At 36.7% G+C, this 23,413-nt stretch overlaps 1 protein-coding gene across 4 annotated transcripts in view; it reads right to left on the minus strand.

Annotated features, from left to right (window-relative positions):
• Nucleotides 1-5,173: 5,173 nt before the first annotated feature.
• LOC128217574 (early endosome antigen 1-like) overlaps nt 5,174-23,413 on the minus strand; it is a 30,795-nt gene continuing 12,555 nt past the window's right edge. The window contains exons 18-41 of one of the 4 annotated variants that reach the window (XM_052924796.1): nt 22,400-22,486; nt 21,438-21,520; nt 21,189-21,282; nt 20,526-20,579; nt 20,061-20,291; nt 19,702-19,836; nt 19,222-19,350; nt 18,804-18,926; nt 17,893-17,991; nt 17,529-17,651; nt 17,135-17,233; nt 16,501-16,641; nt 15,829-15,936; nt 15,386-15,496; nt 15,069-15,158; nt 13,843-14,664; nt 13,371-13,460; nt 13,008-13,139; nt 12,433-12,618; nt 11,896-12,079; nt 10,415-10,469; nt 9,884-10,004; nt 9,276-9,374; nt 5,174-5,950 (exon numbers count right to left, since the gene is read on the minus strand). In XM_052924796.1, the coding sequence (XP_052780756.1) occupies nt 5,825-5,950; nt 9,276-9,374; nt 9,884-10,004; nt 10,415-10,469; nt 11,896-12,079; nt 12,433-12,618; nt 13,008-13,139; nt 13,371-13,460; nt 13,843-14,664; nt 15,069-15,158; nt 15,386-15,496; nt 15,829-15,936; nt 16,501-16,641; nt 17,135-17,233; nt 17,529-17,651; nt 17,893-17,991; nt 18,804-18,926; nt 19,222-19,350; nt 19,702-19,836; nt 20,061-20,291; nt 20,526-20,579; nt 21,189-21,282; nt 21,438-21,520; nt 22,400-22,486 (3,522 nt within the window). In that variant the 3' untranslated portion in view covers nt 5,174-5,824. Of the gene's footprint in view, nt 5,951-8,073; nt 8,932-9,275; nt 9,375-9,883; nt 10,005-10,414; nt 10,470-11,895; nt 12,080-12,432; nt 12,619-13,007; nt 13,140-13,370; nt 13,461-13,842; nt 14,665-15,068; nt 15,159-15,385; nt 15,497-15,828; nt 15,937-16,500; nt 16,642-17,134; nt 17,234-17,528; nt 17,652-17,892; nt 17,992-18,803; nt 18,927-19,221; nt 19,351-19,701; nt 19,837-20,060; nt 20,292-20,525; nt 20,580-21,188; nt 21,283-21,437; nt 21,521-22,399; nt 22,487-23,413 lie in introns of those variants that run through there. The other 3 variants (XM_052924794.1, XM_052924795.1, XM_052924797.1) reach the window with 3 other exon arrangements.

Here is a 23,413-nt window from a genome sequence, read left to right on the forward strand (position 1 = left end):
CAAACACTCATGATGTATAGTGATAATGACATGTTATGATATCAAACTCGAACGTCCATAAAATATTTTCTTTTTTCAAATGCATAATAAATAAACATTGCTACACTAAGTATGGTCAAAGCATTTGTTCTAGACATTTAAGCATTTAACTTATCAATAGTGGGGTTTTCTCGATAGTATTTTGCAATTAAAACATTCCTTAGAACATTATATAAAGGACATATCAACAAAAAATGGAATTCATCTTCAATATAACATTCGCAGTATGGGCAAGTGCGTTCTTCTCTCTCTATCCCGAAATGTCTACCGGTTTCAATAGGAAGATTATGTAGTGAACATCTAAATGATGTGTAACTGTTTTAGTTACACAATTTAGCTTCACCTAAAACATAAACATATGTTTTAAGTGTTAAATTTGTTTTATATTGAGAATAAAATAATAGATAGATTTGACCGGAACCACTATTGTGCATTCCTTTATTTTCTATTTGATACCTGAGATATATCCCTTACGGAATGCCGTTGAATGATTCCCATATATATAATTATACTGATTATTATTTAAAGCATTATACTAGTTCAGTAGTAGTTGTCTAAATCCCAAACTAGGTCATAAATTACACCAAAGTGCACCATGTAAGACTAAAATTAGCCTTTTTTCTGTAGGTAACTAAACTCCACTCGCCCCATTACAAGCCGTTCATATTGGTTCGAGACTTCAATACTTCATATGTGGCTAATATCTGTCAGACATGACTACTTCTTTCTTTAAACGCACGTGCTCATGAAAAAAACACAGCTTTGACCATCTCAGACCGATACGGCCATCCAGATGTATGCCAGGGGTACTTTAACATTACCTCAGACAGGCCGGTCGGCCGGCAGGAAGGTAGGTAAGTAGGTATAGGTAGGTAGGAATGCACATACATGGACATTTAAAATAAAACATGTACAATAAAAAAAAACCATAATGCATGCATCATATTATAAATAACCACGACAGGCACACCGAACCACGGATTCATTGACACAGAAAAGAGAAAACTGTTATTTCCGTTGTGGTCATTTGTTTTGGCGGCATGTCATAGGGAGGCATCCCATAAATCAAATAATTATATGGCTGTAATTGAAATTGCACATCTATATTAAGTGTGGGGAAGAGAGGCAAAGATAAAGTGCATACACATGTACATGTACGATGGTGGCTCAAAGAGCCAGAAGGAAAGACAGAAGAGAGGACACAGATCACGTACCATGCACGACCATACGTACGAGGGTGGCTTTGAGAGCCAGGCCCGAGAACCAGCACCGCTAGTTCCCGTACAAATTCACACAGGATTTGAAACCCTGGGATTTTGTCATAAAACAAAACTTGAAGATTTAAATGGCAGGTTTATATCACATTTCCGTGATGCTATTTGTAAAATTTCATACAGTGGTACGAAAAAACCCGACATGTTATAATGTTTTATTTTAAGAGTTCTATTCTGGAATGTCAATTCTTTAAAAATGAGTTAATTGCATTAGTTTAGAGGTTCAGCCTCCGGCTCATACACAAGCACAATATCATACATATATCAAACACTCATGATGTATAGTGATAATGACATGTTATGATATCAAACTCGAACGTCCATAAAATATTTTCTTTTTTCAAATGCATAATAAATAAACATTGCTACACTAAGTATGGTCAAAGCATTTGTACTAGACATTTAAGCATTTAACTTATCAATAGTGGGGTTTTCTCGATAGTATTTTGCAATTAAAACATTCCTTAGAACATTATATAAAGGACATATCAACAACAAAATGGAATTCATCTTCAATATAACATTCGCAGTATGGGCAAGTGCGTTCTTCTCTCTGTGTCCCGAAATGTCTACCGGTTTCAATAGGAAGATTATGTAGTGAACATCTAAATGATGTGTAACTGTTTTAGTTACACAATTTAGCTTCACCTAAAACATAAACATATGTTTTAAGTGTTAAATTTGTTTTATATTGAGAATAAAATAATGACAACTTTCTATTCGCTATACATCTGGCTCTCAATATTTGCAAATACTGATCTTTTAACCTATTAGTATACTGGAATAAAACAACGTAACATTATTGTCATGTTGGCTTCCCCAAATGTAGTCAAAGCCGTTACTATGTAAAATTTCTCTTACAATAATCACCCAATTACAAAAGCCAATATTATCATAATATAAAAGCATATTATAATATAATTTATGGTATATGGTTTTCGGTATATTGAGAAGACGAGTTCAGTATTTAATACAACGGTTAGATAAATATGTATACATAGGAACACGTCCTAAGTTTTGTTGAACATTCAAGAACCTCTTGCATCCCAACATATGTACATTATCAATGCAAACCATAGTTTTAAGTCCCTTTAACTCTGAGCAATATACATGTAACTAAAATTCTGAAACGAACTTAAAACATGCAAAAGTACTCGTTTTGCCTTAATTGACATTCAGCCATTTCATACAGAGATAATGTAACTGAAAAATAAACACCAACATAATCAAACCCCTTTTCAACATCAACTTTACTGTTGAGTTGAGGTCGCGTAACGGTGCCCCACATAAAGCACTTTTCAAAATACTTAAACACCTTATAATAAAAGATGTTCGTTTATTCATTATTGACTGTTTTGGACAAAGAATTGATACAAACATGAAGGAATTAAAATAGAATATAGTGGCCGCGAAACTAAACTGCTTAGCCTAATACAGAAAAAAACATCATTAAAGGAAAATGTCGGAATTGTTATTGCGAAGAAATGTCCGAAGTCCATTATGATTCGAAATTGGAATCCAAATTTGTGAATTGTATTTCGCTTTATATCTAGCAGGCTGAATAACATAAACTAGTTGTGTAAAACTCCGACCATTCCTGTATACAATCCTATCATGAAAAAGGTTGCCAGGCTCTCTGAGCCTGAAAGGGAAGCTTTTCGTTATGATGTAGCCGTGCAAGGCGTCGGTGGCAACCCCGGAGAAGTATGGCTTCCTCGTTATCGTTGGTGAATCATTGCTCCCTTGTTATCAGAGATGAATCACGGCTTCTGCATTATCGAAGGTAAATCACGGCTTCCTCGTTATCAGAGACGAATCACGGCTTCTGCGTTATCGAAACTGAGTCACGGCCTCCTCATTATCGTAGGTGACTCACGTCTTCTGCGCTATCTTAGCCTTTGGTGAATCACGGCTACCTCGTTATAGTAGGTGAATCACGGCTTCCTCGCTATCATAGGTGAACCACGGCTTCCTCGTTATCTAAGTCGAATCATGGCTTCTGCATTATCGTAGGCGAATCACGGCTTTCGCGTTGTCGTAGGTGAAGCACGATTTCTGCGTTATCGCGGTTGAATCACGGCTACCTCGTTATAGTATGTGAATCACGGCTTCCTCGCATCGTAGATAAATCACGGCTTCCTCGTTATAGTAGGTGAATCACGGCTACCTCGTTTGTAGAAAGTGAACCACGGTTACCTCGCTATAGTAGGTGAATCACTGTTTCCTCGCTATCGTAGGTGAATCACGGCTTCCTCGTTATCTAAGTCGAATAATGGCTTCTGCGTTATCGTAGGTAAATCACGGCCTCCGCGTTATCGTAGGTGACGCACGGCTTCTGCGTTATCGCGGTTGAATCACGGCTTTCACGTTATCATATGTGAATCACGAGTCCCGCGTAATCATAGATGATTCGCGTCTTCCTCGTTATAGTAGGTGAAGCACGGCTTCCGGTTTGTCGTAGGCGAAACACGTCTTCCGCGTTATTTTAGGTGAATCGCGGCTTACGCGGTATCAAAGGTAAATCAAGGCTTCCTCGCTAAAGAAGTACCCTTCTTCCACGTGTTAAAGTATGTATATATACATGGATAAGGAAAACAATTGACGCCTTTTCATCGTTATTAAAGTGTGCCATATAGATTTACCAAATTTGGGATGAACCTGGGTTTTTAAAATTACCAGAATGAACCAGTTAGCATTTTTTAGATATGCTGATCTATCTCCAAAAATGGCGATCTGCACTCGGAAAACAATATTAATACCTTTGATTGACCAAATCACGGTATCAGATGCGAAAGAGAACGGTATAAAAAAAACGTTGTTTTGAATAATCAAGTGCATTGAGTGAGTCGGTAAGCCTAGTAAGAACGTGCATTGTTTTCACGAGATATTTGAAAACGGACATGTGTTTCATCTAAAACAAGTGTCATCGTAAATAAGCAATTGCTCTTAATTCGCTGCACAATGTCGATTCTAAAATATATCGTTTTGACATAAAGACGGATCGAGGACGTTTTTCAACCCAAACAATGCACCTGGACGCACCTGACATTACTGCCCTTCTTACCGTGGCCATTCATGGACAAATATGGTCAATAATATGTGAGTGTATTTCCAAAGTGCATGCACGTGTACCTTGACGTTGATGCTTTTATAGAGGAGGCAGTGTGTTCCCATTAGAACTGCCACAATGTCCAGTGTCTCCATGTAGCAATAGTAATGTCAGTGAATCGTTTAGCAAGCACAAGTAATGATGCATGATACCTATTTTGTTTTTTGTTGATGTTTACGATCTACAGAACATAAAAAACCGACTAAGGCCTTTATGTATCAAACGTTTTATTAATACATGTTCATCAGTTGAATATTGACTAACGCGCATACTTCTGACATATACACATTTACAAATATATACATAATCATTATATTATAATGAAAAGACGTGACAATGAAAATCATCAGTAACTAATTTTCAGCAGATCGTTACATATAAGACATGAATATTAAAGAGCAACGATTTATATATATATGTCTCTGTAAATGTAGGGTTAAATGAACACCTCATTTATGTAATAGGACATAGTTCGTCTAAGGTCTCGAACAACATTAGTTCAAAACATGGTCAACAAATTTAGCCTCGTCCTTTTTAAAGAAGCGCCATTGCCGCTTAATATTTCAAATTATCTGTGAACAATTTTCAGCTTAGGTTGTCTAATAACACGTATCTTCGTGAATATTCAACAGATGCTGCAATTACCGGTAACTTGACACCTATTCCAGATTAATAATATCTGTCATGTGTTCCCGTTCCGGATAGAAAAATCCGACCCGAGGGCACCTGCGTTGCCAGGGAACGAGGCTTGCCGAGTTACCGGCTACGCAGCGTGCCCGAGGGTCGGATTTTTCTATCCGGAACGGATACACATGATAGATATTTTTTTTCTAGCATACCTTAAATTACATTTATTGTGAAGAAAATACATAAGAAAGCGCGTTTTGTACATTTCACCAAAAAGCGCGCGCGATGATGTTTACTGACGTCATGACGCGCAGTAATTTGTATTCACTGCATACGTCAATAAGTTCCTTCGCTATCACGTCTTTTAAGGGTTATTTTGTTTTGTTTTTTTTAAGGAATATTTTTTTAAAGTTAATGTTAATGGAACTCATCTATTGAAATCTCATAACTATGGTTACATTAAGTGTTTAATAAAAGAAATTGAAAGTATTACGTCACAGCGCGTGACTCATCTGGCATGGGGGGGGATGCCAGATGGAGTTTTCCTGCACGGCTGAATTCACCGGAAATGCCTATCCGGTGTGCTAGAAAACAATTTAAACATAAATGCAGAATAAAACCATATAAAGTACATATACATCTTCGAACAATTTACACTTTCCACCATTGTACCCCACAATAGGTATTCGTGTTGGAGTTACCCCAAGGTACCCCATGTAAGTTCAACAGCCTTATAATAGAGGCGCCCCTCCAAGCCCCTTATATCGGGACGACCCTAGAAGTGTTGTAGTTCCCTGTAGCAGGGAGTACAGACCCTCGCGGGTTTCTTGGCATGGGCAAGCAGGGCCTCCTTGGAGGAACACTCGTTACAGAAGATTTTCCCGCAACTCCGGCAGTGGTGCTGCAAAACACGAGTATACAGTGTTGTAGAAATATTACAATGTATGGAGATGATTGGAATATTTTTGTTTTCATAAGCGCCCCACCCGGTCAACTGTGTGAAATTGATGTTATAGAACATTTACGAACACGCTACCTACTGCAAATCTAATTGGAAGCATACCCCCAATGATCTGAAGTCGTCCCATAGAATGTACAAGGGGCAGTGGTGACGTTAAATTTATCCTAAACTGTATCTAAATCGTTAAGGAGATTTCGCTTTAACATTTCGGCAAAAAAGTATCCATATTGTATCGTGTAATCCGGAATACTTCAGACGGTAACGCCCGAAGAAACAAAGCAAAACATCGAATGTCATGAAAATGCAAAAAACAACAACATGCATTTTTGTTTTATAGCACTTTTGATCAAGTGGAGATGGGACACATTTGTGAAGGAACCAATAGGCAAAAGGACACACCCATGGCAAATACTGAAGACTCTAAATGTGATTCAGATATTGACTCTGACTTGGAAGTTTCAGCCAGTTTTGACGCCACCGATTGTTCAAGTATTGCTCCATATCCAACTGATGTTTAATTGATCATGTAACAACATTGTGTTGCGTGGGTTCCGGACTATAATTTAAACGTTGATTTTAAAAAGTAATAGTAGAAATCCACATCATGCACAATATTCATTTCGGTATCGGATCAATTCGGCCCAGTAGCCTATTCAGCCTTGTCCAATTCGACCAACTTTGGGATACATGTTACTCAATATTTAATTCATGTTTTGGTATATATTGTTTGTTCGTATTATGAAACATAAACTAGCATAATATGCCCCGCGAGTGAGAGTATGAAAGGTTTATTAAATGTAAAGAAATGCATATTTTTAAAAGGTAGGCCGAAATGGACGTGGCAGAGTTTGACACTGGGCCGCAATGGTCAGTTGATCGAAATGTCCCGTATTCTATCTAGTGGGCTATCAACAAATCTTTGCGCAAGCAAGAAATATCGAGTCCTTTAATTGATATTTTAACAACAATATCTTTCTTCTATAATAGTCAATGACACGAACTCGGACATATGATAACATTAGAACACACGATTGGGAATAGCGTGCAGTGTTTTGACATACAGTACATGTGGTGTTTGGTGTGAGGTGCATTAGGAGCGCTATATGTTTTATCTGAATAATGAGCCCTGAACACTCACTTACAATATAATCAAAATTGAAAGTGTGCAACCACAATGTGTCGAGGTTACATAATTGGTTTCACTACACGTGCACTATATTGTTTCGTAGACGACCTCTATCAGTTAACTTGATGTTGAGAGGCCAAACTGGTCATTTTCTTTAGTCTGTTCGACTTCATCTGATATAGGTATACAACTTCAAAAACCTTTCGTCTAAAACTACACTGAGGCTGATGCCTCGGGTATTTGTGGTGAAGCAATTGACTCATGGTCCTCTATCAAGACTGTACAAAGCCTGCGCTATCAGTGTCGTAGGTCTGCGCATTTTCAACTGTGTAGTACGTACATGTACATGTTAGGACATTCATACCTTCTTGCTTTCTTAGTTTTAACTTGGTCACTGTAAATCATCCATTTGTTAAAATGCATGGGAACATGACCTTGCCATTGAATTAAATAAAGTTAGCTTGTCACAATTTTAATGTCAAAATTATATTACATTCAAAGTATCCGATGCACAAATATGTGTGTCCTTTTTAGATCGCGCCATTGACGATAATGTTAACATTTACTGTCTTATGACCCTGTATAATGTTGGTATTATATGAAAGGGTATTGCCTACTATAAGATTACGAATATATAGCATAAATGGCTGTAGATAAAGTAACTGCAGGCTCAATAATGGGCGAAGGAAAAGGAATCTATCTACACAAAAAAAACATTTCAAAGGATACCCAAAAAAATATTTAGTCAAAAGGCATCCAAAATTTACATAATTGTACATCAGACTTCTTAAAATACTGAGTATATATGCCCATGTTCTGACTCTACAACAAAGCAAGCACATCGTACCTTTTTGTTAGAATGAAGGGCCACAACAGTGGGACTGGTTTAAGCAAACTTTTTAACAGCTGATGATCATTTAAAATCATAAAAAAGATAGCATGTTTATAAGTTTTATTTTTTTCCATTAAAAATATGATATAATGCAAATATGGCATATTAAGCTTTCTTTTTGACTCAACACCAATATAACTATATATATAACAACCTATCACTTTATCACACTAGTATACCTTAACATTAAATGTTAAAATCTTTAATTTGTTAAAATTTGGCTTTTTGTACATTTCATACCTAAAATAACACTTCACCATACACCTATATGGCATCCATATCTCCAAGCATATATACAAGATTACAATTATGAAGGAAACGATATGGCATGATTGTAAACTAATAGTAAAATACAAGTACACGTATATATGAGGTACAAGCATACAGTATTCAGCACATACTTAGGATATTGGTGGGTTCAGACTTGTGTCATAAAATGGTTCAGGAAAATGTAATAAAATGTAGTTCAGCAGCACATGTATTATGGTCTTTGTCAGTAAACAATATCAACATTTATTTGCAATATCACAACCTTAAGTGCACTCTGGTCCCATAATACCACATTTATAAAGAAGCATTCTGAAACTGCTAGCCTTTCAATCCAATCATCATCTCACAAATAGTCTGTTAAATGTCTTGCGGCAGTTATTGGTAAATGTTGGTATACGCGTACTGTAAACATAACCCTACTGATGATAATCAACCCCTCCAGTAAAACATGTTTCTAGGAAGAGTTCATCAATTCCCTGGGGATGTGTATTCCCCCCAGGGCAGGAATCGTCACTCAGCAATCTCCAGATAGCAGGCGTCACAAACTCTGACTGGTTTCTTTGCCATAGCGATCTTCGCTTCTCGTGAGGAACATTCATGGCAGAATATGTTGCCACAATGACGGCAGTGGTGCTGCAATGGAGGGGGAACCAGGAATTGTGGGAAGGGTTTGAAGGATGGGTGGGTTTGAATACAGTTTTTATTCCAAGAAGTGGGTTTTCAAAAAAGCAGTAATGTACATGATGCAAAAAATTATGACTACAGGTATACATTTGAGTGTGCACAAGCATGAATAACTTTTATCATTTTAAACAATACCAGGACCATGTATATGTGCTACAACTGCAAGGTGAGACTTAAGTTGTATACACAACGTGCAAGGTTTAAAATAAACTGTATTGTACAGGAAATGGAACTTTAGCCCAAGATACGCCTGGCAGGTATATACAGGAAAATAGCGGGTAGAGATAACCTACCCTGCGGACTGTAACGGAGAATTTCTTGGAGCAGGAGCTACATTCCTTCGCTTCACCGTCATCTGCCCACTTCCTGGACTGGGTCTTTGTGGTTGTGATCTGTAAGTGAACAATACTCAAGAAGTTATAAGGGAACAGAATTGTGCATAACAGTTTTGATTTTTCTTAGCCAATGTGAGTTAGTTAGGTGTTGAGGTGAGAATGTACTATTTCAACATGACTTGTTTAAAGTGTCACAGATGCCCTACTTAGTTTATCTGCAAGGTCTGGTTTTCCCAGCACATGTAGCTAGGTGTTGATGTCCATAGAATGCACAGACTGTGCCACATGTGTATTGGTTTCCTGTTAACTGCAGGTATAGACTACTGTGTACATGCTTAACATCATTTTGATTTCACCTGTAGGTTCTGGGTTTACCTTCCCAGTGCAGTGTTGAGGTCAAAATGGTCTATTCAAACATAATTTTGAGTTAAAAAGGTCACCAAACCCTAGTTAAGGGACCTACAAATCCAGTTTTTGCTGCACAAGATTAAGTGAAGTGTTGTTAAGGGCCTTAATGTGTATCACCGTACTGTGTACTAAGAAACTACACAGCACACTGACGTTACCTGTAGGTTCTGGTTTTCCCTGCCCATGTCATGTAGGGCTGTGTTCAGGTCCTCAGTCTTCCTCTTCAACTCCTGGTTCTTCTGTTGTAGCTTCTCTAGCTCCCCCTCACTCTTAACACACCTGCAATACCAGCAAATATTGTATACATGTTATATCTGCAATCAGATCAGATTGGTTTAGAGAAAACATAAGTCATACATAGTCATACACTGTGTTCAATAAATGCTATAAAAGTAAACATTTTGTGGAAAATTTCTTCTGTTCAGCTAATTATCACATTTGTAGACTAGTTGCAGTGTATATTCAGGCCATCACATTTACTGAGCAACGAAAGTGATCTTGGCCTTGAACATTGTTCATATTCAATTTTCAATTCAAACCTACTCATACACCCAAAACTGTTAAACTGTCTCCTTACATCCAGTCTTGTAACAAGCAAAATTTGAAGGGGATTATTTCTAAGAAAGTATGCTTTAAATTCAATTATTATTCTTTATATTAAAAATTATGATATGTGACATTGTTTTTACCTTTCTAGCAACATTCTTCTCTCATCATTGTTGTTTTCTAACTTGGCTTCAAGCTCTGTAATAATGAAAACAATGTAAGTCCCTTAACAGATTGTGATTAGTCCTCACAACTACCGGTATATGGGCAACAAAAGAACATGTTAATGGCCAAGCTTATCTACCTTATGCAGAGTACATCTATGTTACATGTGATCTAGAACAGCCCCTTGAAAGTACTTTTCTCACATCCAATGGGGTCATTTGGTGAAGTGAAGATAGTTTGAGATGAAGCGCCAGACAAGAGCCACTGGTACTATTTCTATGAGGGGAGATCGCGAAATTTGTGTAATTTTTTTTATTTTTTTATTCCAATACAACTTAAACTGTATTATCCACAAGATCAATCTATTTAGAGATAAAAATGAGGCGAAATCATAATTGGGTAACAATAACAACAAATAACGGTATTCTTGGCACTGCATCAGGTCCTAGTCGGCGCACGCCAAAATGTGTGTACTTGTTATCATTCATTCACCTTAAGTAATGCAATTTGTACACTGGTTCTTATCGTCAAAAATCTGCGCAAATCTTGCACGTTCAATGTCAATGTCATGACCTCATTTCCGTAAAATTCATCGTTAATTACTACATCCGGTTTGAAAATAGCAGCTTGTTTGTTTGAATACTCAAGGAAACCCAACCTGTGTCATGACTTCAACTGGATACTTTGAATTACGGAGCGTCATTAAATTGTGTCGGAGTTGGAATGACACCAGCTGAAACGATTTCAATGATGAAAAGGAGCGATACTTTAATGGAGTTTGGCCCGGCATTCGTCTACAAATGGCACAAAAGATTTAAAAACGGCAGAAAATCGATTGAAGACAGTAAGATAGAAGTTAGGCCTTCAATCGTGATTCCTAGTGTTCGAGAAAAAGTGAGGGGTATTATCCGGGAAGATAGACAAAAAACACTGAGACAGATTGCCAGTGAATTCAACATATCTCCTTCAACTGTGCATGGGATTCTTACTGGGATTTGAAGTTTTAGAATACCCTCCCTACAGCCCTGACTTTGCACCCATGGATTTCAGGACCTTTCCCAAGATAAAGACTTGTCTCCGTGGACAACACTTCCAAGACGTTGCTGATTTGACATTGGCAACCCGTCAAAAAGTTTCACAGCTTGACACAGACTGGTACCGGGAGACATTTGTAGCCTTATGCAGTGACTACGTGGAGTATTGTAATTCATTAAACATTATTGTGGTCTATTTTTCGTTTATTTATTAACAACAGAACACAAATTACAGTACATTTACACAAACTTCGCGATAACCCCTCGTATAATCGTATTTTGTATGACCCTGAAGGGGATTAAACCAGCGACTCCCATCTCCAATACTCTACCATTGAACTATTGATTGAACTTATAATAATATATTGCTCTTCATACTGCATTACATCACTGCCTTAAAGAACATAAACCCATGACATAGGTACCTAGTTTCTCTCCCTTCAGATCGTCACTCAGCTTGGTGAGTTCTGCCAGCTGGGTCTGTGCAGTAACGAGGTCGGCCCGTACTGTCCCCAAGTTCTCGTTGAGGACAGACATCTGTAAGTCAGTCCGCGCATTCTCCTCCTCCAGTTTCCTCTCTAAGGTTGATGTCTCCTTGGTCTTCTCATCCTGTAGTAGGCAATCAAAATTCAACTGATAATTATTATAGATACATTGTTGATGAAACAGTTTGTTATTATTTCTTAGAAAATACAGCAAATGGTGAAAATCACATCCAAGATTATGCTATCAAATACTGGTGAACTTGGTTGTAAACGATTCATTTTCATCAGTACTTAATTATGGGTTCATTCCTAGGAACAACCATGTAATCCATCTTTACAATATTACTCTAAAACTCTTTTTCTGAGACAAGTATTTACCAGCCTCCTGGCAGCCTGACAGGGTAGCTTCAGCCTCTGCCACACTGTCTTGAACTCTCCCCTGGTATTCCCATCCACTAAGTCAATACATTTACTCACCAGCTGTGCTTTAAGCCTGCTATTCTCCTGCTTCATGTGGTCAGCAGCCTGTTCTCCCTCATTCTTGGCAGCCTCTACAGCAGCTTCAGCCTTTGCCACTTTGTCTTCAAATCCCTCTAGTTGGTTCTTCAGCTCCAGTTTCTGACCAATCAGCAGACCCCTTGCTTCCTCTAGTTCATGTACCTCCTGCAAGGGAAATAAAAATACATTACATCACTAATATTGTTCTGGCTTGCCTTGGCTTTAAAGTATATCACACCTCCAACATGAATGACACAAAACCATTGGTCCAGGACTGTTAATGGTTTCTTTCCAAGCTTCGCTCTCAACCAATATGGTTTCTTTCCAAGCTTCGCTCTCAACCAATATGGTTTCCTTTGCTCTGCATATCCCATATTGGGTCATCAACTAACCCTGTAACTTATGATATTGCACATATCAAATATTAAGTAAAACCCTCAAAAAACACATCTATAAGTTCACGACTGTCTTCTCTCCAGACTCCTGATATCTATAAATGCATCTGAAAGTGGCATTACCGTAACTGTTATATGTAAAACAAAGTTGACATGCACCTGTTTCCTTCCCGTCTTTTCCTGCTCAAGGAAAGTACGTAGACGTGTAAGCTCCTCCTCATTAGACTCCTGTATGGACTTGAGTTGTTCCACCTCTGTCTTCAGGGAGGCAACCTCAGGCTCTGTCTCCTCCTGGATACACAGAACAAAAGTTTGTAAGACTTGTGCATAAATATAAAAAATTACCAGTCTTTAAATTTCTGAAATATATGACATTCACTTCTTAACTGACTAATTGCCAGTTGTTAATAAAACAACCAGCTGAAGGTTTTTAGAACTTTTAATTACTTTGAAACGTATAAAGTACTCCTATCTTATTAACAATGCAAAACTTTCTTGTTTGAGCCACTGAACTCCTCCTACCTTATACTTTATGAGTTGGTCCCTAGCTGCCCTGGCCTCTTGCAGTTCCTGGTCCAGCTGGACCATCTGGGCGTTCATGGCTGTACGTACCTGAATAGGAAGACAAGACACAAGCAAACGTTAGTCAGTCCAATATGGTATACCAATACCATATATGCTTAGCTGTAAGAAATGTTATAGTTGAGCACATTGAATCAGTTATGTAATCAAAGTTGCAAATATAATATAAATGCATGTACTATAGTATATTTAAAAAGTGAAAAGTACCGTAGTCGAAAAAAAGCTATGAAGTCTTCAAGCAAATTTTAGCTAAGCAGTTCCTCAACATAAGCTACTCAGTCTAAATCTCAAAAGCAATAGAAATGCTGGTTAATGGTTATGATATCTTTGAATCAGTAGAAAGAAGCTTAAGCAATCAAAAACAATCTATAAAGATTATAATAAACAAGGCTAAGCTCACTGAGTGACTCACTTCACTAATCTCGTCAAATGAGTTATTCAGCTGTCTCTCCCGCTCGGTGGCTTCATTCAGCTCATCAGCCAGTTTGCTGTGTTGAGTCTGCAGCACTTTCACTTGTTCATCTTTAGATGCGAGTTGACTGCTTAAATCTTCTTTGGTTTCAGCTAGCTGTTTTTCAAGATCATTTGTTTTTTCTACACTGGCTTTAAGATCTTCACCAAGAGTTTTCATTTCACTTTTACACAAGTCTATTTCCTCTAGAGTATTTTCAAGTTTGTTTGTGAGTTCACTATTTTTCTTTGTAAGGTCATTCAAGTTAGCACCTCTGTCTTCCAACTGATATTCCCTTTCATTTAGCTTTGTTTCCAGTTCTTTTAATTTCTCTTCACAAGTTTTACACTTTGTCTGTAATGAATTAAACTCCTCTTGCAATTTGTCATGTTGTGTATTCTTTTCCTGAAGAGCTGACCTACAAGTTTCAAGTTCTGCATTTGTGTCATTGAACTTTTCTGTCAAAACCTTATTTTCACCATTAGCTATATCCAGTTCATCAGCTGTGTTACCAAGCTTTTCAGCAATGGCCTCTTTCTCCCCCTTCAGTTTATCCCCCCTCTCCTTGAGCCCAGCCACCTCACTTCTGAGTTCCTGCACCTGGTTGGTGGCAATGGTCAGTTCGCCCACAGTACTAGCCAGTTTGGACTCCATTTCCTGTAGACCATGCTCTGTCGACTGTAGGCCAGACCTGCTGGCAGCTAGCTCCTCCATCCTCCCAGCTAGATCCTTCTCCAGGCCAGCGAGACTCGACTTCACAGTTGTCAGCTCACCTTGCACTGTCTGCAATGGTCCATCACTTTTACATTACTTTGTGCATTCTCTTTATCTTTTACATTACTTTGTGCATTCTCTTTATCTTTTACTTTACTACTTATTATTTCTCTTTATTTGCTATATGTGACCTTCTAATTATATGTGTGCAAGTATCATTTATGAAAGCACTTGACACTGTATATATTGTGGAATTTGAATAAAATGTTTTACAAATGTGTTATTGTTGTGAGACCCCTATAAGCTCTGTTATTCACATCAGTGTATAAGCTCCATGTATTTTCCAATCCAAGCAAAACATCTCACACATGAACACAGCATGTCAATAAATATATTGCGAAAAGAAAACATAGCCCACTGCCAAGTCATGCTAGCATGTATATGAGAATTAAGCAAGGATAGACAGGAGTTACCTGTAGTTGTGTAGCCTGAGTTTCCAGTTCCTCTGTCCGGACCTTCAACTGACCCTTCAAACTCTCCACCTGACCCTGCTCATCTGATAGCTGATGTACATCAAATTCAAAGTAATTATGTACATGATTATGTATGTGAATCTATTACTTTACTTTACACCATTATGATTACCATTATGATTAAACATGGATAACATGTAAGTTAAAATCTCGCCATGGTACAGTAAGTCCATCTTTTTGCCATGAAAAACCTGATTATTCACTACCACACATTACAGAATTAGACTTTTATTAACTAAAAGTATGATGTCTGATACCTGTGATTTTACAGTGGCACACTGATCTTGTGATGTTTTGAGCACCCCCTGTAGCTGGGCCACCTCACCCTGTAGACTGTCTACTGCCTTATTTTTGTCCTCAATCTCAGCCTGTCAGCAACAATCAACTACTAGTAAATGTCTTGGGGATATTCTTCAATTCATTTTATTTACAAAAATAGATCTAAAGACAAATGTTCATAAATAATTTTTAACGTAAGTTTCATGCAGGGCTGTATCCCAGTATCTTAAAACATGTAACAGGTATATTGAGGGTATTTTTTTTTAAATTTCAATGTCAAACATATTTTGTACAAATTTTGCATTTTTGTTATTTATAAAACAAAATGCTTATGCAGTGTACATGGATGATATATTTACAAAAGCCTTCAATAAGAAACAGGTTTAGATGTTTTATGAAAATAACTCCTGGTGTATCGTACCTGCAATGCAAGAATCTGTGTGTTGAACTGCTTCTGTGTGGAACTATTTTCCTTCTCTGTGTCCTGGGCTCGTGCCTCCATGGCTGCGAGTCTCTCCGACAGAGTTTCCTACAAAATATGAAAAATAATCAAAACTCAATTCATAAAAAAAATATCTTAAGTAGAAACTAACAGAATTATTTTCCATTCAGCATTGCAATATAAACAGAAAATAATGTAAGAAATCCCTTATTGGCATGAAAAACTTGTTAGTGATTTAAATATATAGGAACTTCATATTTGCTTTTGTACAAATTGATGCTTTACCCATGCAATGTTATACATCTGTATTCAGAGAGTCAATGAAACAATGGCTGCCATGTATACATACATGCTTGTAAGGCATGTTATTCTACGAATATAATGAAATGAGCGTACCCAATATATCTCTTAAACTGAATTTACAGCAATAACTACATGTATGTATTACTGCAAGAAAGGCAGCTAGACCAATATACATACATGTGTAAGTCTGCCCTGGGTGGGGTGAAGTGGCATGCATCCCCAAGCAAGACTGTTAATCTCTTCTAGATAATGCTATGAAACAGTTTTAGCCACAGTATAGAATACAATGTACTGGACTGGGCCAATACAGATCTACCTCAGTGACTGACATAACCAATCTACATGTACCTTATCTTTTGTAAGTGTGTCACATTTCTCCTGCATTTCAGTCTCCTTCTCAGAGATGTCAGATTCAAGGGAGGAAACCCTCTGTTCCAAGTCAGATTTCTGACTCAGTAGTTTGGATTTTTCACTCTCCACTGCTGCTAACTAAAAGTTGGAAGTATAATGTTGAGAAAGATAAGGTGTAAAAAAACAACCTTTTTTTATCCTTTTTGATTGATGTTTATAAACATTTTTAAATCAAGTAATCATTAAAAGATTAACAGAAAAAAATGCAAGCATTATACCATTGAATATAATATTAATTTCTATGAACAAACAAACTGACCAAACATGTATTTTAACAACATACATCATGAAATAATACAATACAAACAGCTTTGCCAAGTGTTCAATGAAGGCTTGTTTGATTCCAAAAATGCATTACTTTCCCATCACAAATCTGTGAAATCATGACATGGCAATGGTGATTATAATGTGATTTGAATTTCCCATCAATGCATTTATTTAATCATTTGAGCAAAAAAGCTAACAAATATGTTGAAAAGGTAAGATGAAGAAAAAAAACCTTTTCTTTTTTAATTTTAATTTGATATTCACTTATAATGAAATAAAGAAACCATTGAAATGAATATTGTACCTGTTGTCTGAGTGCTTGTTGGACTTTCTCAGCCTCCACTTCGGTATTCTGAAGCTTGGTTTCCATCTCTGATATCCTCCCTTTAAGTTCACTAACAGCCTGAAATAGACATTGACTTGAACATATTATAACAGTCTATTACATGATAACTCATCTTGATTAGTACAACTAGTTACTATAATGGGCAGGTGAATAATACACTATCCACACATAGCTTAAATATCAAGACATGCACATGTTTTTCAAGGGCAACACATCTAGCTCAGTTTCAAAGTTACTGAAATTGATCCTATCCATGTTGCATATAAGGCCTGCTGTACGACGTTTGCTTCTTTCCATTCAATATACATGTACTTAAACAATAGTTGAACATTGAAACCCCCACACCCCTAACCTTGTCCTTGTTGGTGGTCAGTTGTGTGACCTCAGCCTGGCTATCCTTCAACGCCTGCTGGGCAGTAGTCAGCTGACTGCTCGTCTCCAACACTGACTGTCTGCTAGATTCAACATTCTTCCTCTGAAATTAAAGTATTGGTGTATCAACTTGTAAAATATAACAACTATACCTATATAATATTTCAATATATTAAGTATTGTAATAACTGTCTTAAATAAATATGTGCATGCTTCCTGGCATATTTATACTTTAAATGATATTTATACCTTACTTTGTTACATTTTGAACTGGGAATTTACAATGTTTAATATATCATATTCGTCCCTTTACAAGGAAAAGATACACATATCAAAACACTAACTGTCTGGTCAAGATCCTCTTTAAGCTTCTCTTGTTTTGTCTTCATTTTTGTAATCTTTTCTAAGAGCCCATTGACTTCTTTTTCTTTCTCTTCTTTTAACTAGAAATAAAAAAAGAGGAAACTTCTACACATGAATACCTATTTGAATTAACACATGTTTTAGCAAAGAATTAAATACATTTATTTTAGATCAAAAACTCCAATATTGCTAGAAGAATCTATACTGTTTTTGTGACGATAAATAGCACACAAGTATAGTACACTAGTACTAGTACACTAATTAATGATGATAAACACACACTAGACTGGTACACTACCGGTATTTTAATGATGATAAATACAAACTAGACTGGTATACTACCCGTATTTTAATGATGATAAATACAAACTAGACTGGTACACTACCGGTATTTTGATGATGATAAATACAAACTAGACTGGTACACTACCGGTATTTTAATGATGATAAATACACACTAGATTGGTACACTACCGGTATTTTAATGATGATAAATACACACTAGACTGGTACACTACCGGTATTTTAATGATGATAAATACACACTAGACTGGTACACTACCGGTATTTTAATGATGATAAGTACAAACTAGACTGGTACACTACCGGTATTTTAATGATGATAAATACAAACTAGACTGGTACACTACCGGTATTTTAATGATGTTAAATACAAACTAGACTGGTGCACTACCGGTATTTTAATGATGATAAATACAAATTAGACTGGTGTACTACCGGTATTTTAATGAGGATAAATACAAACTAGACTGGTACACTACCGGTATTTTAATGATGATAAATACAAACTAGACTGGTGCACTACCGGTATTTTAATGATGATTAATACCAAACTAGACTTGTTTAATCCCCATTTAGACTAGTTTCTTACCTGGCCAAGGTTGAGCTGTGTCTGGAGCAGCTCCTGCCGTCTCTCTTCTGCTAGTTTCTGACAGGTAGATAACTCCTCCTGCACACTGGAGTGGTCTCCCTTGAGGGTATCATGCTCTGATTTCTGTGGAAAAAAGTTAAATATTTAATCCCAACTTCTTAGTCAGTTTATCAAACAAAAGTGTGTGAAATGTCTTTAAATAATGATGGTGTCCAGTTGTATAACTTAATATACAAAAACCACTGAAACTGTGATTAAAATTGTGAAAAAACATGAAGACACAATTTTCTGTAATGGTTATAGGAATGTCATACTAACAACCTTCAACTCTTTATGTGGTCTGCATGGTCTTGTGTAAACTACCTACAAATTGGGCCAGTCACAGTTTTATTCTATCAAAACGCTGTTTACAACCCACCAGCTGATTGTGTTGCCTGTCAAGAGAGTTAAATCTCTTAGAGAGTTCTTTCCCCTTGCTCTCTGCAGTTTTCAACTGATCTTCCAAACTGGCAATCTCCTGGCTTTTTTTTTCAATATCCTCGTTTATCTGAAGAAAGTAAAGTAATGAATTTTTTTTTATTTGGTAGCATATAATTTTAAATGGAATTTTAACTCTTGAGCATACAAAAAAGGGAGAAAAAAAGTGTTGTCCAGATGGCATTAAAATAGATGCTTACATTAAGAATCTTAGAAGTCAGATAGAATTGACTAATACTTGCAAGGTTTTTTGTTCTTCTTCGAAACATTCTCAAGTCTACAACTAAAGCAACAGTTTCGATCCTCATATCTTAAGTAACAATTTCGGTCTATTTAACATCATTTTCAAAGGACTCATAGGCGACACAGCTTATGGCTTTTTTATGAACACATGTGCACCAACTAAAGAGACCTATCTAACCTGCACTCCTTGTTGCTGTAACCTGTTGACCTCTGTCAATTTCTCCTCGAGATTGGCAGCTACCATGGCAACCTGGCCCTCCAGTTCCGCACACTGACTGGTCCGGGCAGCCTCCATAGCTGACAACTGCTCTGTCTGTTGAAGACAGATGAAATCATATATTTCCAATTTATAACATTACTTTTTACATGTATATGAACATTTTTAAATTTAAACACATTGTCACATGTGTTCTAATGTTTATTTTAAAATCAAGGATTTTAAAGTTAGGGCCCCAACACAGCCCAAGAATGACACATAAGCAATTATGACAATACCTTGAAAATCAGACAAGCGAAATATAACACATTTACGTATACCTTTTCAGATAGTGCAACCTCCAGCCCTGATATTTTCTCCCCAGCAGTCTTCAAATTCTGTTCCAAGCCCTTCTTTTCCCCCTTTAGTTTCTCCACCTGTGACTGGGCAGAGTCCAGCTCCCCCTTGAGGCCCAGTATCTGACCATGAAGGGCCTCACTCTGTTGCCGGCCCTCAGTAGACTGGGAAGCCAGGTGAGACTCTAGCTGGGCGATTTTCTCCACTAGGCCTTTCTGTAAGGCATGTTATACTTATAATGCTAACTGAGGAAGACATTTTTGCAGTCCATCAATATTGAAAAAAAATAGATTAATCATATTTGATTTGTAAACATCTAGTAAATTTTTTGTTCTTATCTTTAAACAAAGACACTAAGGAATGATTTTTAAATAAAAAACAAAGTATACAAACATTAAGAATAAGGCCTGTAGTTTCTATTGCAACATTAAAATAATATATTCACAAACCTTTTCTTCCTTCATTTGGTTGATTGCTGTTTCAACACCCTCACCAGCCTCAATCTACAAATTAAAGAGATCTCTTGCTCATATAGAATCAATTTGCAAACAAATCTAAGTCTACATAATTACATTTCAGACATGTATTAATGTATGTATCATTAAAAACTTTTTTTACAGTTATTTGTACTTATCTCGGACCAACCATGGATCAAGAGGCACATGCATGACGAAGTCTTTATTTAAGGATTGATCACATTTTTTCTTGCCTTTATGCTGTATGAAAGCAGTAGGGCATGCGAGTAAAATCCATGAAGCATGCTGGCACTTCTTGGTCATTTGCTTGCTTGTCCTACTGCGTTCATCAATACTTATATTTACAATTACAAAAAATATTCATTGCTATTAAAAATTAGCATTATCTTCTGCAATTGAGTATTTGTTCTTAAGAAGTGTAACCAACAACAAACGTTTGATTAAAAAAAATACCGGTAGCTGATTTTTGTAACGTTGTATTAATATCATTGGTTAAATGATGTCGCTCTTATCCAATCAAAGCGCAATATTGCAGTAAACAATGACATCATAACTCCTTGCACGTTATGCACTATGAACGTCAAGTTCTATCCACACAAAGGACTAGGAATATGTAAATATAAAAATGGTAACTACCTTGGCAATTAGTTCCGATCTCTCATTCCCTAGCTGTTGTATCTCTGTCTTCAGCCCAGACAGCTGACCTTGAACATCCTTGATACTCTCATCTCTGAAACATATAGGATACTTTAGATGAGAAAAGCCTTTTCTTGAAAACTAAAAGAATAAAAATGTTTTATTTGAAAACCGTCTAGACAACATGTTTGATGTTAGGATGTTTGCTGTTATTCTTCGAGCTGATGAAGAAATACCATGCTGGCTCACCTGTCTTTCAGCTGCCGTGCACCTTCTTCAAGCTTATTATGAAGTTTTCTAATTTCGTCCTTTTGTTCATCATTTATTGTGACCTGTAAAGTATAAACACTTGTTTTTAACTGTGTGTTGGTTAACTTTTTTTAAGTATAGCCTGTTAACTTAATCCTGTTTAATCTAGAATTCAACATAAATTTCTGCCTGCCTTGTTACAGTATGCATACTATTATTTAGGGATGCAAACGTATATTCGATCAAACGTTTGGTATTCGAATGTCAAAATTGGTATTTGAATATTCAATTTTTTTGGTGAATAAATAGAATAATAATAATTTTGTCCACAACTCTGTTGTTATGTATACATTTCTTTTGTCTTATTTTTACAACAATAGGCCCATAATGCTAGAGGTGTGAAATGTGATGACAATATACTAAACGCACGTCATATGTCATTTAGGGACATATCATTGGGCACTATAAAAAAAGTCCCTTCTAATTTTATTATATTTGGCTATTAGATAAGTGACATAAAAAAATTCAATCAGTCACTTCTGTTGTGATTGGTTAGGAAATCCTTTCTATGACCATCGTATCACTGCCCCTGGCATGTACAGAAGTTGTCAGTTCCTTGCAAAGGTGAAGGCACCTAATACTGGTTAACCGCCAGAGAGTCTGCCCAGGACGGGTGTGCAGGGGTTGGACTGTCATTCTGGGACCCTTCAATGTGCTCACGCCAGGACCCAGAGTATAAACTACTAACACCACCAGAATTCAATCACTTTCGGTAAATGTAAATACCTCGGATATTACTTTAGCAAATAACAGTTTACTATAACTTCTAAAATATACCGGTATGTATTTTGGTAATCGAATATTCGATCGAAAGAATTACTGAATATTCGAATATCAGTTTTGCTATTCTTTTGCATCCCTACTATTATTGTATTGAAGAAATTGTTACATGAGCAGTGTACCTGTTGCTTAATTTGTTCCTGAAGACCAGCCACTGTCTTGTTCAACTCATCACTTTCTATCTTACTGCCACCTAGCTGGCCTTGTACCTGTGAAAAGGAAATGGTAGTACATGACTGTATACACCTATGATGAAACAAGAGCACCATGGAGCATTGAAGAGTTTGAGCCAAGCTAAAGTTATTGCACGATGCCACTGATGATGACACAAAGGCCATCACAAAAGCTCAACGAGAAAAATTTAACTTTAGCCTAAAAATGCTGCTTCAGAATGATACAAAAACATATGGTATCTACAAGGTATTTTAATGCAAAAGATGACCACAGAAGCACATTTACCCTGTTAAAAATACAAATGTTGATCTCAGGCAATATAGCTAGAATCTATGTATCATCTCCACACCAATGTTAAGGAAATGGTTCTCATGTTATTGTGCCTGTAAATCTGGCTTTAGTTCTACTTTCTCTCTCTAAAGGCCCCACATCTATGTATGTATATATATATACAGTTGAACACAGTTAATCCGAAATCGTAGGAACCCAAGAAATTACTTCAGAATAGCAGTGTTTCGGATTAACAATTTTTCGCAAATGCAGCGTTTGCGAATTATAGATGATGTTAAATACTAAGCCGTGAAGATTGCAATGTCAGTCACACGTTACCAATACGATACACTCAATATGAGTTATCTTTCGTATACAAAGATATTTGTTGATTTAGTGTTTAATAATTGACAAATAATTCGTTATTATGCTTCTTTATTAAAACAACATAAAACATTTAAAACAAAATGACAGCACATGTATGCATTCGGATTGTTCGGTAGCGGATCGAAAGAGCAAATGCGGCGATCGAATCAGATGAGATAGACATTTTCGAATGTTATTCAGATTGTTTTAACCAACGATTATATACACACTACATCACCTAAATAAATAACTCATTTTCTGACATCAATGATTGTAACATACGCATGCTCAATGTCATTCTTTAACAAGCGCCAATTGTGCTCCAT

The sequence above is a fragment of the Mya arenaria genome, chromosome 14 (genome assembly GCF_026914265.1).
Source record: "Mya arenaria isolate MELC-2E11 chromosome 14, ASM2691426v1".
NCBI lineage: Eukaryota > Metazoa > Mollusca > Bivalvia > Myida > Myidae > Mya > Mya arenaria.